Source organism: Cavia porcellus, unplaced genomic scaffold, assembly GCF_034190915.1.
Source record: "Cavia porcellus strain 051 isolate PalLab524CR breed Dunkin Hartley unplaced genomic scaffold, mCavPor4.1 scaffold_30, whole genome shotgun sequence".
NCBI classification, from domain to species: Eukaryota; Metazoa; Chordata; class Mammalia; order Rodentia; family Caviidae; genus Cavia; species Cavia porcellus.
Window position 1 is genome coordinate 6,112,937 of NW_026947513.1, and position 13,822 is coordinate 6,126,758.

The 13,822-nt window shown below is 37.1% G+C and overlaps 1 protein-coding gene across 3 annotated transcripts in view; it reads right to left on the reverse strand.

The window, feature by feature from the left end:
• Positions 1-1,202: 1,202 nt before the first annotated feature.
• Ppargc1a (PPARG coactivator 1 alpha) overlaps positions 1,203-13,822 on the reverse strand; it is a 615,371-nt gene continuing 602,751 nt past the window's right edge. For all 3 annotated transcript variants that reach the window (XM_063240656.1, XM_063240655.1, XM_003467408.5), the window contains 3 exons: positions 10,735-10,856; positions 10,243-10,394; positions 1,203-5,167 (listed from right to left, as the gene is read on the reverse strand). In XM_063240656.1, coding sequence (XP_063096726.1) covers positions 5,064-5,167; positions 10,243-10,394; positions 10,735-10,856 — 378 coding nt within the window. In that variant the 3' untranslated portion in view covers positions 1,203-5,063. The remainder of the gene's footprint in view (positions 5,168-10,242; positions 10,395-10,734; positions 10,857-13,822) is intronic.

The following is a 13,822-nucleotide window of genomic DNA, read 5'->3' on the forward strand; positions in this document are numbered from 1 at the left end:
ACTATTCATGTCCAGTGTTCAGCTAATTTGCGTTTCAAAAGTTATTTTTGACATCATAATATCAAGCATGGAATCGATTTGAGAGAACAACAGGAAATGACTCCTTTATTTCGCTTAGGTGTGTCCCAGCGTCAAAACAGTGGTTACTTCTGCCTGTTAGCATTCTGTACTTCTTTCTCCTTTTCTTCAAAGGGCTGATTAGAGTAAAAAGTTAACGCTTTATGGAAGACTTGCATTATTCTAATATTCTTGCTTCTTCCAGTCAAAGACAAGAAACACTCTGCACAATTTAAGCAAAAATGGAAAACAAGTTAGGATCTTACCCACTGGACCCTGGATCTTAGCACCCACGGCTGTATATGAACGCACTATGTACATGACAAAATCCTACTTCTATACATTTTATATTAATAAAATAATTGGCAGATCTTATTACTGCTATAAAACAGAAACAGAGTCAACCTGGAGTGCTTTTTTAGCAGATTTAAATGCCCTATTAATAGTGCTATCATAGTTTTAATATTTACAAACATTCTTTTCACTTCAGGAGATTTTGGGGGAGAGACTTGATATATTTAGTCACCTTTCACCAGTGGCTGGTTCATGCTGCATCTTGAAATACAATTGAATGAGAGTGGAAAAGACCATCTGAAACCGTGAGACAGAGCGGTGTTAATAATGCATTCTCTGTGGTTAAGATCAGCACTACCTACTAGGCACGATAGACTACCTGACAGAGACACGTCAACAGCTATCAGCTCACACTGTGTGTAACCCGATGACTTACGTAAGATCAGGGACTATGTCCTGTTACACATCTTTGAGAAATATCCAGTCCATCTCCTACACTGAATATTTAGCAGATTTCTCCCTGGGGCAAAAGCTTCTACTTGCAAATACACATTTTCTGAAGTTAAGTACAAAAATAGAGCTTATCCAGTTGATAAAGTCCCATGTCTCTTTTCACCTCTGAACATTCATTATAGAAATCACCATGTCTGCCTTTATGGATTAAAAGAAGACAAGTAAGACATGGGAGGTGCATATTTCCTTGGAGCTGAAATGCATCCATGAATATGGAAAAGCAGGAGGAAAGGGGAGAGAAAGAGCAGAGAGGAACGGAATTAGTAATAAGGGAGTGATACGTACTGATCTGAGAACTAGGCCAGCAGTTTGGTTACGATAAATAAGAAAAGCAGAGGTAGATTTGAAACATTCGTTTCCCTTTATTAGCTCAGTGAGGCTGATGTGTACTGCACATTTAAAAAAAATCACAGGAATTTTCATACAATGAATAAAACCACAACAATACATGTAGAATTGGCAGGTGGAAAAAAAGCCCAGCAAGGGCTCAACTAATCTCTCACTTTCCCTCTTCAGCATAGTTCAACCAACAGTATTACACTTTCACCTACAAATCGTAAAGTAGCTCCATCAAATCAGCAGTTCACATTATTGAAAATGTCTGTCACATAGGTACAAATTTAGAATCATCACATTATATTACATGGCTATTCTAGGTCATCTATAGATCAGGTCTTAGACTACAGTGATTGAAGTTCTCGTTACAGCCATCAAAAAAGGACACATAATCATTACCTACTGTAAGCTCACATCTAAAGGCATGAAAAGGTTTCCTTTTTTCAACTGACCCAAACATCATACCCCAATAGTGCAAAGTTCCCTCTCTGCTACTTTGAATGTTGACAGCCCAACAGTTGTTCTCAGAGTCATTTAGCAATAATTGATTTTGTTGTATTGGAAGAGTTATTCTGCTACATCTCTTTTTAAAAAACCCACATTTCTAAAGCACCAATTCGATTACCAAGATTGTAGATGTGGTACTTACCACAGCGTGAAGGCAATGGCCCATGGTCATCTAAAAAATCCTACAGATCTATGCTGAAATTTGCCTCCAATGATGATGGGGTGCATGTGCTCATTTGAAATATTCACTCCCAAAAAAAATTTTTAAAAAAAGGAAAAACAGGAACACAGCTTACATTTTGATGGGCTACCCACAGTGTCTGCATAAGATACAAAAAGCGTCACTAACTTTAGATGCGATTTGAAGTTCATGGTGGAAACCTATCTTCATGATAACAGTATTTGTTAGGTCACAGGGAGATAAATTAATCTGAAACATGGAGTCTGTAGTGTTGTCTTTTGAGAAGTAAGAAAAGAAACCAAGTATTTCACTGTTAACAATCCAGGGCTAAAAGGAGAATGTATTTAAAATTGGATCACAAAAATTTAAAGGCAAAATAGAGAATGCATCTGATCCTTGAACACATAATAGGATTTAATAAATATTGATTTCTTAAAAATAATTTATTGCTCTTAATAGTCTTTATTATTCTACAACAGAAGATACTCAAAATTCAGAAAGAAAGACTGTAAACTTTAGTTTGGCGTTCACAAAGAGTTAAAATACCTGCATTTAACCTACAGAACAACAAGAATTAGGCGGATTAAAGATGTGTTACTGTTGTAACGCAGAACCTGTGAACAAGTTCTTTTATTTCATAGTATTTTTATTGCTTTCTATCTACTTAGAAATAAGAAGCCAAAAACTCAAGCAAGCATCCGACAGGACAGACAGTGGATTCACTCAGAACACAATATGCTGGTGATACATGAATGCAGCTCTCAAAATTAGCTGCATTGGCCTGGGGTGGGGGTGGGCTGAAGCCGATTTGACAAGATCATGTTAGGTGAGAGAAAGGAAAAGAACAATTAAGTAGTAAGTATATCACGTCTTCCGGAAAAGTCATGTAAGCCAAACGGGAATCGAATCTCGATTGAGTAACTTGAATACGCACTTGGAACTTTAGTGAATCCATTCCCGGGACTCCACATTCAGATGAAATCCTGATGCTCAAAATGGAGTTTTTTTTTTTTTTTTTTTCTGAAGTTTTTTATTTTTTATTTTTTATTTTTTTATTGAATTTAGGAGAAGCAATGTCATCAAGAACAACGTCATGGTCACATCAGAGGCCATGCTAGTGCAATAGGGACACTGCTTCTGCGAAAGCTGAGTTTCCCAAAGGAAGAACTTACACTCCAACCTGACAGTCGCCATGCATCCTAGGTAGAAAATCTCCACTGGCTTTATTATTTTCATCATCTCATAATTTATAATAAATAGGCTATCTGCAACTGATAAATATGTCTCTTTAGTAAACAAAGGAATGAAATATCAGTATTTATACAGGATGCATAACTGTAAAAAATACAGATAAATACCATCATCATACTCTGCCAAGGGAAGGAGATACTGGCTTCAAAGATAGTCTTCAGACACACATTAATTATTGTAAAAATCATACTGTAATTATTACCTCAGCACTTTGTATCAAATTAAAATCACAAAAATTAAAACAAAACAGCATTTTAAAAAGATTTTTTGACCTCTAGTTTCAAAACTACTGTTGATAGAGAAAATAAAAACATTTCTTAATGGTTACCCATTGAGAGACTTTACATAAAATCATGATATCTTCTAGAAAAATTTTAGATGAGAAAATTTCATTCCCCTAACAAATCCAGTGTATAAAACTTCAAAGAAAAACAAGCAACAAGAAAATGTGGAAAAATATCGCAGAAGTGGTTAATACCTTTAGGGGACCAGGATATTTTCGGACAAGATGCTTAGATCGAAGCTCACCTAAGAAGAATGGATGTGCGTAAAGCATCATTTTGTTGTAGTTGCACTCAACGGATACACACACGGTCTTTTGTTTTGTTTTGTTTTGTTTTTTTACAATCAAATATATATAAGCAGTAAGTTCAGCTTCTAAATATGTTAGTGTACAATAATTGTTTCACCTCATAATTACATTTGAGTATTCTTGATTAAGAAAAATTTAGCAGTTTTGAAAAGAAGGCTGCATTTACAGTGCATAGCTGTAACAAAAAAGAACATTGTTGTATCATATGTACATAAAATAAAAATACTCCATTTAACATCTGTAAATACTCAACTACATCAGAGAATGTAGCAATTACACTATCCGAACACATCCGGAGAGTTCTACTCAACTCTCATTAGCAATGTAACACCGCGTCCGCTCCTCAGAAAGAATTGTCCAGCAAGCTGCACGCTTGACCATTGACAAGGCTGTTAAAATTTGCAGTGGAAAGTCAACATTTTGGACATTTACATGGGTGTCAGGACAAAGGATGAACTACAGAATCTTCAAAATGTTAGGGAAGTTTAGCATTTTGGTGCTCGCAGTATCCTCTCCCACCCAGATTCCATGGCAAAAAAGAAAAGAAAGAGAGAGAGAGAGAGAGAGAGAGAGAGAGAGAGAGAGAGAGAGAGGGAAACAGAGACAGAGAGGGACAGAGACAGAGACAGAGAGACAGAGACAGAGAAGGAAAGAGAAAGACAGAGACAAGACAGAGATAGAGGGAGCTTCTATGGAACCTGTGGTTTCTTCAGGGCTGTCAGATAATCATTAACGTTAGAGAGAAAGTTTGCTTCAAGTTGATTTTGCACTTTCTTAAAAAGTAGGAGGCTGATGCCCAGACATCAGCAGGTGTCATTTTAGGGTGGTGTGTGGTTGGTGAGTAGGTTTTCTTTCCTTTTCAATTTGTATACATATATGTTTTTTCCTTTTGAATAGAATCTGAGCATTTTGAAGTTCTAGGTTGTAAGTGTGTCTTCGTGGAACTGCTGCCATTTGAAGCGGTTTGCCCTTGCACGCTCTGGTCAGGTGGCCCCAGTCCTCACACACACATACACACACACACACACACACACACACACACACACTGTCACCAAGAGACTCCAGGGAAAGCAAAGCCGACACCCATGAATGAGCATGTGCTTACTGGATATCACTCTGTCTCTTGCCTCTTCAGCAGCTGTGTTCATGTAAACCATTGTTGTTGTTGTTGTTGTTTGTTGTTGTATCGCTGTATTGTTGTTGTTTTGTTTTTGTACAGAGATTGTAAAGTCAGAGAACTTCCTAAGTATGACTTGCAATAGTCTGTCCAGGAAGGACACGCTGTCCGTGAGGTATTCACCATCTCTCTGCCATCCTTATCCAGGAAACATGTTACCTGCGCAAGCTTCTCTGAGCTTCTTTCAGTAAACTATCAAAATCCAGAGAGTCATACTTGCTCTTGGTGGAAGCAGGGTCAAAGTCATCTGAGTTTGAATCTGAAAGAAACCCAAACCAGGTTAGATGGACCTGTGTTTGTGGCTGTTAGCACAATCACTCCAACTCAAGATCCCCTGATTTAACTGTAGCTTATCCAATCAATACCCTTTAAAAAACAATGCCCAAATTTTCCTGGGTACTGCATACACACAGGCAGAAGAAAGACTGGTTGAGCTTTGAAAGACAGGTACCAGTGGACTCATTTTAGATGGAAACACTCCTGGGAGGCAAGTAAAAACAGTCTTTTACCTCTTTTTGAGGCAAACAAGTTTGACTATGGCAATACTAAGTGACTTGCTCAGTGTGCCTCCATAATCCAGACATGGAAGCACAAGCCAAAGCTCAGAGCAACTTTCTATTCAGTTGGGTTAACTTCACAGAGCATGAAAGGCAGTCAAGAGGAGAGAGAAAATTGCTCCAGAATATTTCTCAATTCCCTATCTGCTTCTGCCCTTTAAGACACAACAGACATCCAACCAATCTCACCATGTACCCCAATATTTCTAGCACCCAGCAAAACAGGTGTAAACTCATCTCAGATTAGAATTTCTAGAGAAATTCCACCTATTCTGTGAGAGGACTTTTAGCCTCTTTGCTCAACAATAGGAGAGAATAAATATGCATTAGTAAATAAAACTATGCTCTTTCCTGGAACTTTAAATTAGTACAAGTTGTGTTATCTAAATTCCATATGCTACTTTAAGTGACCCTTAATTCATAAATAGATGTATTTTGGAAATATTGAATATAAAGTTGAATTCGGTTAGATACTTCTAATTTTTGTCCATTGACATCTACGGAAATGCAAATATTTCTTTCTGGTCTTGTAAGCGAGGAAGAGTGGCTTAGAAATAAAATCAGAAGCCGTTCGCCAATACATACATTTTTTTGGAAAACATTTACTTGTAAGGAATACAAACATTTCTGCAAAGCATTGATAATTATAACAAAACATAACCTTTCCCATTTGTTTCCCCAGAGGAAGTTACAACAGGGATGCTTGGTGATAGAAGTTCAAGCTGATAAAAAGGAAGCGCAATCATTCATACAATGAAAATACTGCAATGCTCCACGCTGTCCAGCGCCCACTTGTGTTCTGTCCCCCAACTCTCAAATCAACTTTTGCTTAGATATGAAGACAAAGAAAGTGCTTCGTTTATTTTTTACTTTCATTCCTACCAATCCTGATCTACTGACTTTCTTCCAGCAGGGTTTTCCAGCTAAGAACAATAGCAATTAGGGTTTTCTCCAGACATTAAAATGTAGACAAAAAATAACCAAGATTTCTTCAAAATTATCTTCAGCAGTTAACTCTTAAATGTTTCTAACGTCTACATTTCTCTTCATGGCCTAATGAAGGCTTATATTACTAAGACATCAGAGCAGCTGGTGTTCAAACCAAACTTTTTGCAGAGACAAAAGATAAATAATGTCTAGAACAGTGTCAGAGATTACTTTGAAATCAGAATTCCATTTGCATTGTGGATTGGGATGGAACCATCCAGAACATGTACATATGCCTTTTCTTAAAAAGGAATATTGAAAATAATTAAACTTTCTTACTTTAAATTATTCTATGTGAAACTTATAATTTCATTGTTTCTGCATTTCCATTGTGAAGTCCTAAGATTTCCATACAATAAGTGGTTCCCAAGAGCTTGTTAACTATAAGACAGTACAAGCTATGAACTCACTTACACTGCCATGTTGTATGATGCAGGGAATCTTGTTTATTACATGTAATAGAAAATAGTCACATTCAGTTTTTGAGATAATCATATTCACTCTGCTACATTCTCTCCCTTAACACGCTGGAATGTATTAAAATATCCAAATACCCTGAAAGCCACTAATTATTTTTCACAAACAGTTATAAATAATGATACTATATTAATAGAAACAAATCACATCACAATTATATTCCGAGTACCTGGAAAAATACATGGCATAAAGTATGTACTGAAAGTAATGTTTTTCAAAAGAATATATTAATCTCAAACACTCACATAGTATTAAAACAGTGGTTAAAGGGGCTGGGGATTTAACTAGGTGGCATAAGCGCCTGCCTTGCAAGCTCGTAGTCATGAGTTCGATCCCTAGTACCAATAAAATAAATAAATAAAACTGTTAAAAATATTTTTTCTGGGATCTGAGAGTGATGTACTAATAGGTGGTGCAGGCATCTATTTATTTATATCTATATCTATATCTGACTTTATATAATAGAATTAGCCTGATTTCAAACTAGTCTTTAATAGAAGATATTTAAATGTTTTATATTTTTATATATATTTATAATATGTAATATATTTATCTTATAATATTTATGTATCTTCTTTTCCAATCCTACATTTCTAGTAGAGTTTATTTTTTTCTCTTTAACATTTTTGTCAGTTTTTAAAATGATCATTTGTTTATAGGAGAAAACAGAAAAACACAGAGTAAAGATTCATGTAAACCTGATCTCAAATCCTTACTTGACCCTGGTAACCTTGATCAAGTCACATTAAACTTTCAACTTATTTATAAAACTGGCTCAAGAGTACAAGGTGAAACCATTATATTTTCCTCTAATAATAGTATCACAAACATTAGCTGTTTTCAATAGTTGAGAAATAGGATGCATGAACTAATTTCACTTAGAGGAGCAATGAGAAACAAAAAAATGGCAAATGTCTAAAATGTTTTGGTAAAATTAATCTGCATCACATCATTTTTATTTCACACTTCACATACAACTAAGTTCCCACTCTCTTCAAGGGTCCAATATATTTCTAAGCTCACAATACTAAGGCCGTGTGGGTGATCTTGCCTTTCAGGAACAAAAGGAAGACACAATAATTCCACTGAGATCCAAAGCTACCTGCTGGTGCTCATTCTTCTACTTGAAAACATCTCTAAGTTTTCAATTTTTCATTCTTAATATTTCAATCACAATCCCAGCTACTATTTATTGACCACTATATTATGCCAGTCACTGTGCTAAGAGCATCACAAATAATTGCAATAACACTGTAAGGCCTTTTCCAAAGGGACCCTCAGAAGCTGCTGGAGTTGAATTATTTGTCCAAGACCAGTGAAAACCAAGTTACCAATGAGGTGCTCAGGATTCCCAGCCAGAGCTCTTTTTGACTCCACTATGATCGGACACAGAAAAAGAACCTCTTCCCACTGCTGTAGAGCTTGGGGGAATTGGAAAAAAACCATGCTACCACAATACACACCAAGCATGCTTTTCAGAAAATACAGAGTGATTTTAGCAATGGCAAAGTTTCTGTTGCCACTGGCCAAGTAGAGAGATAATGAGAGGGGAACGTTCTTCATAGAAATATTTCAGGGAGGCGCCAGTTCAATTTGGAAATACTACACAATTCTCCCTCTACAATGATGAATCTTGATCTGTAGGCCCCTCTAGGAACTTCATTTTAAACTCTAGATGTTTTGAGAGAGCAGAAATACCCTGGCCTTCCTCATAGGAGAAAATAAGTCAAATCAACTCAAGGCTTCAATCTGTCTTGACCGTTTTTATCAGCCAACATTTGAACAAATGACTTGCCACATTTTATATTTTCATCCCTAGGCCTCTATCTCTCCAACAGTCAGCTGCCTCTCCCCTGATTCACACTATCTGTTTAGCTTGTGAAGTGAATTATAGCATATTCCCTCTGAACAATGCACAGCACCTGTATCATTACTCCAGGAAGACACCACTGTGTTAAAAGAGAAAAAAAGAAATCCCATATTTGGTATTCATTTCTTCCTGCACACCATGCCAGTGCAATTGTAGAAAGATATCTAATGATGCTAAGGAATAGATGCATAGGTTTATTTTATTATGATGATAAATTAATTTTAAAATTATGTCATATGCACAAGGCATTTGCTACTTTCCTTTCTCTTTTCTTCCTCAAAGAATTAAAAGGCTTATAATATATGCATTAGATAAGGAATGACATATGAAGGAACAAAGTTAAAACTGGAGAGGAAATTAAGATGTCTATTGTAGCATTATTTATAATATTAAAAAGCAAAAAAATAACACATGTATAGCCATAATGGAACAATGAAATATAGTGAATTAATAACTATTGACAAATTATTTTAATGCTGCGTATCATAGTAGTAAGTGGATTTATATAATACTGTTAATGAAGGTAGAATTTAATATATTCATATATATATGATCTCAAGTATAAGAAACTAGGTATTCCCAGATAAAAGACAATCATTCGCCTAGTAATAATTGCTACTTTTGGATAATAGATTGATAGGTAACTTTGCATTTTTTCATAATATTGGTTTATATTTTCAAAATCTTATTTCTTGAGTCTGTACAACATTTTGACATGCAAAACACATATTTATGTATGTTTTATTTTCAGTATCTGTGAAATGGAGAAGACAATATTAACATTTACCTCCTAAGCTAATGTTGGTAATCAAGTGAGGAAAAACTTTGCAAAGCTCCTACACAGAGACTAAAATCTGGAGAAAATAAATAGTAGATTTTTGGTTCTAAAGAAAGTAAATATGGAGTGAGTTAGAATAAAAAGGTTTGCTTTCTCCCTGAAAGTTATGTTTCATAGAAAATTGTAATATTTTGAAACAATAAAACAGAATAAGACCTTTGCATATTTACATAAAGCAATGATAATTTATATGACAGGATTCAAGACAGGCATGGAGGGCAAAAAAAGATTACAAACACATAGACAAAAACCTAACCTTATGCAGATAAACTTAAATCCATGTAGATAAACACAGTGCACCATGCACACATACAAACAACACAACACATGCAAAACACACCACCACACACACACACACACACACACACACAGAGTGGAATATCAGTACCTATATAACCAGAAGGAGTTAATTATGTGGTTTATTGCTAAGACCTAAACTACTTCCCTTTGCAACTGTCCCATACATTTAAAGAAGTATCTGTGTTCAAGTGTTCTCTCCAGTAAATGAAATGGTGGTTCAATCCTAGGTGCTTACAGAGTATGTTTGCTGCCATTTGGGGCTCTACATTATGAATTCCTCATTCTATGTACAATGAAATCCATACCTAGGTCTGCATAGTTAGACTTGAAAAATTGCTTGCGTCCACAAAAGTACAGCTCGAAGTCGGTTTCGTTTGACCTGCGCAAAGTATATCCATTTTCAAGAGCAGCGAAAGCATCACAGGTGTAACGGTAGGTGATGAAACCATAGCTGTCTCTGCAGTGGACAAAGGAAAATCAGACTGTTGAAGGTGCATTAACATATAAGATTGTAACCCTTTCTACTTTGGGAGACTTCACTGCTGCCAGTGTCTGAGCCACTGCATTCATTTATCAGTATGATTGTCCTGTCAAGCAGCTAAATACTTATTTCTAGGACAGGAAATCTCAACTAGAAAGATTAATAAATAGGGATAAAAGAAAATAAATAAGGTTCTGAACTCAACATGTCATCTGTCAAAGCACTTACATTGGCAACTCCCATCCCAGTAATCTCAGGGCCATAATTTTTTACATACGTCAACTTCTAAACAAGAAATAATCTTGAAGATTCTCACCCATCATCCCGCAGATTTACTGTGCACTCCTCAATTTCACCAAAAACTTCAAAGCGGTCCCTCAGTTCTGTCCGTGTTGTGTCAGGTCTGATTTTACCAACGTAAATCACACGGCGCTCTTCCTAGGGGGAAGTAAGAAGAGACTTCTGCTAGTTCTGCAGATAAAAAGAAAGTGCTGCTCTAGAAGTATCCAGAAAGGTACAAGCACGGGTAAGTGGAACTCACCAAGGGAGCACTCCATAGGATGCCCCCAGGAAAACCACCCCTCAAACACATTCCACCCTCCGCCTCTTCTTTCTCACCTAGGCATCCTTCTCTGTGCCACTACTTTGCTCTCCTTTTCCTAGTTAATCTCCCTTTCCAGGAACTCTTACGTGTTGGAAAAGAAGCTTATGCATCTTAACTACTGTGCATGAAATATTTGAATGTTTGGGATTCTAATGTCACTCTTCAAAACTGGTCTGACACTGACCTGGTATTCAAAGCTATTTAACGTCTCATCCACACACAGTACCAATCGGAGACACTCAACTTTTGGTATCCTTAAAAGAGACGTTTTTAAATTCTACTATACTTGGAAAGGACTCGGTGTGCTTGTTTAAAAGGAAAATTATTAGAGTTTATCCTAGCTGTACAATAAAAAAGAATTGAAAGACAAGGTTCAACAGTCTTCATTTTTAACAAGCACACCCCAGTGATTCTGACACAGGTGGTCCAAAGACAATAATTTGAGAAATGTAGTCTTAAAATATAGGCCATTTTAAGCCATGGGTCTCTGAAGAATAAGAGCTAAATAAAAGAGGCTATAAATTTCACTTTGCCAATAGATCTACTTTTATTTTAGGAACAGGCTAGAGGGGGTGTGGCCTAATTTTTACAAGTGAAGTCAGTATCATCATAATCTGAAAATCATCAGCAATTTATAACTTACAAATATGAGAAGACTATTTTGTAGCCCAGGGACAGATTCCTGTTTTAAAAACCAGGTGCACATTCTTAGCATACGAAGCAGTCTTACTGTTATTTTTAATTTTATTATTATTATTGTTTTTTATTTAAGAAGAAAAGGCAGAGAGGATAAAGGCTCTCAAAATTAAGAAAAGGTTATATAAAAACACAAGGAGTGGATGGAAAAAATGTGCTTACCAACTCAACTACTGTATATATGGATAAATAAGAAAACATGAGCCTGAGGTTGCAGAGTCTAGAATGACACACAGAAAAGACAAAGACAGACCTAAGGTTCAGCCATCCAGCCCTCAATTTATTGAGATTCTCCATGCTGTGATCTAAAACTTAATTTAGGCTTAATGCAAAAAGATGTCCTATAGCATTTAGCGAAGGTCTTCCCTGCTCACACACCCATGGTTCACAAAGAGCAAGTGCGCAGGATGCACTTGTGACATGAGTTCAGCCATGCCTGGCCACATGCAAACATATGCAACAACCCTGTCTCTAAGTCTGCCAGAAAAGGAAGCTCTTCTGAGTGTCACACACAATCACCTTGACTTACCCCCTTAGGTTGGCTGTCCCATAGGAACCTCAAAATGGGCCGACACTACCAAACCAGACTCTCCAGCTTCACCCTGCCCAGCTGGTCCTTTCTCCCATGTTCACTCTCCTGTCGGGGAAGTTGACTCCACCTGACCAGTTTTTCCAGACAAAAATCTGCATGCCCTGTCCCTGTATCCTCTCTACATATCCAGTCACTATGTCCACTTGATTTATGCCTCCTAATCTCTCCTTAACTTAGCTCTTTTCTCTCTCTCCCCTAAGCCAAACTGCCAACTTCTTTCTGGAAAAGTGTACCAGTCTTGTCACCTGACTCCCTGCAGCCAAGATTTACCTCCTCTAACCTGTCCTTTCACTGTAGGCAGAAGAGTCTTTGCTGAGGAAACAGGAATCTAAGTTTGCCAATTACAATCTAAAACATTTCAATGACTTCTCTTATCTTCTAATGAAACACATAAATCATAAATGAGACAGACTGGGTGCAGCCCACATGAACGGGCCCTGACTCTATAATGGTCTTTTTCTCCCACCTCCCAGTCTTTATTTGACTCTACTTTCCAGCCACACTGGGCTTTAATCAGTCCCCAACAAATACTGTCTTCCTTCCTTTTTAAGATCTTTCTACATGCTATTCCTTTGCTACCTGGAAGAGGCTCCCCATACTGTGTTCCCCAAAGCCTCAATGCACATCTGGAATTACATTAAGCTCAGTAATCCTTTTGTTTCTGGCACTTGAAGTCAGACTTCCTATTAGCTACTCTTATAGAAAACTCTGTTTCTCCTTAGTCAGTTCTGTGCCTAATTGTAATTAAGTAATTAATACTTCCTTTATCTTTCTATGTCTGCCTGGCCAGTACAATAAATGCTTCATGAAAGCGGAGACTATTTTTTTTCCTTTTCATGATTCTATTTTAAAGAAAACTGAAACATAACAGAATCTCAGTGAGCATTTGCTATAAAATCATTGAATCATTTTTAACATCTCCTTGCCTCCTTCATTATATCAAAGATGCCTAAGTGTGACTCTTACTCCTCAGGCTGCTCCAGCACAAAAGAAAATCAAAGTTGGCTCCCGTGCATTATCACAGGAAAACTCTTCCCCAGGTTCCCTTCCTCAAGTAGCTCAGCTGAGTAAATTAACAAAGGGAATTTAGATGTTTAAGCATGACAAGTATAGACTAGCTGCATGTTTGCAGGGTCTCGCTCTCCAAAGTCACCTTTATAAATCAGAAAGCTTGCTCATGAAACCTCTGGTCAAACAATTCCTCTGACCATAGCTGCTGGGCCCACACCACTGACCAGATGAGGTGGCACAAACAGATCAAGCTGCCTGATCGGCTTCCATGTAGATTGTATGTCTCAATTGAAGGTAATTGTCCAGAGCACCCACACATCCTGGCAGTCAACAAATAGAAAAGGATGGTGAGGCTTGTGCTGGAGCGGCTGCGTGCATTAGCAAGGGAATCATAACACCACATTCCATTCCATTTACACAGCCTGCTTCAGCCAAACAGCCGAATGTGATGGGACTGTTATCTAAACTTAAACTTCCTGGCACCTGCTTACATGGGTGTTA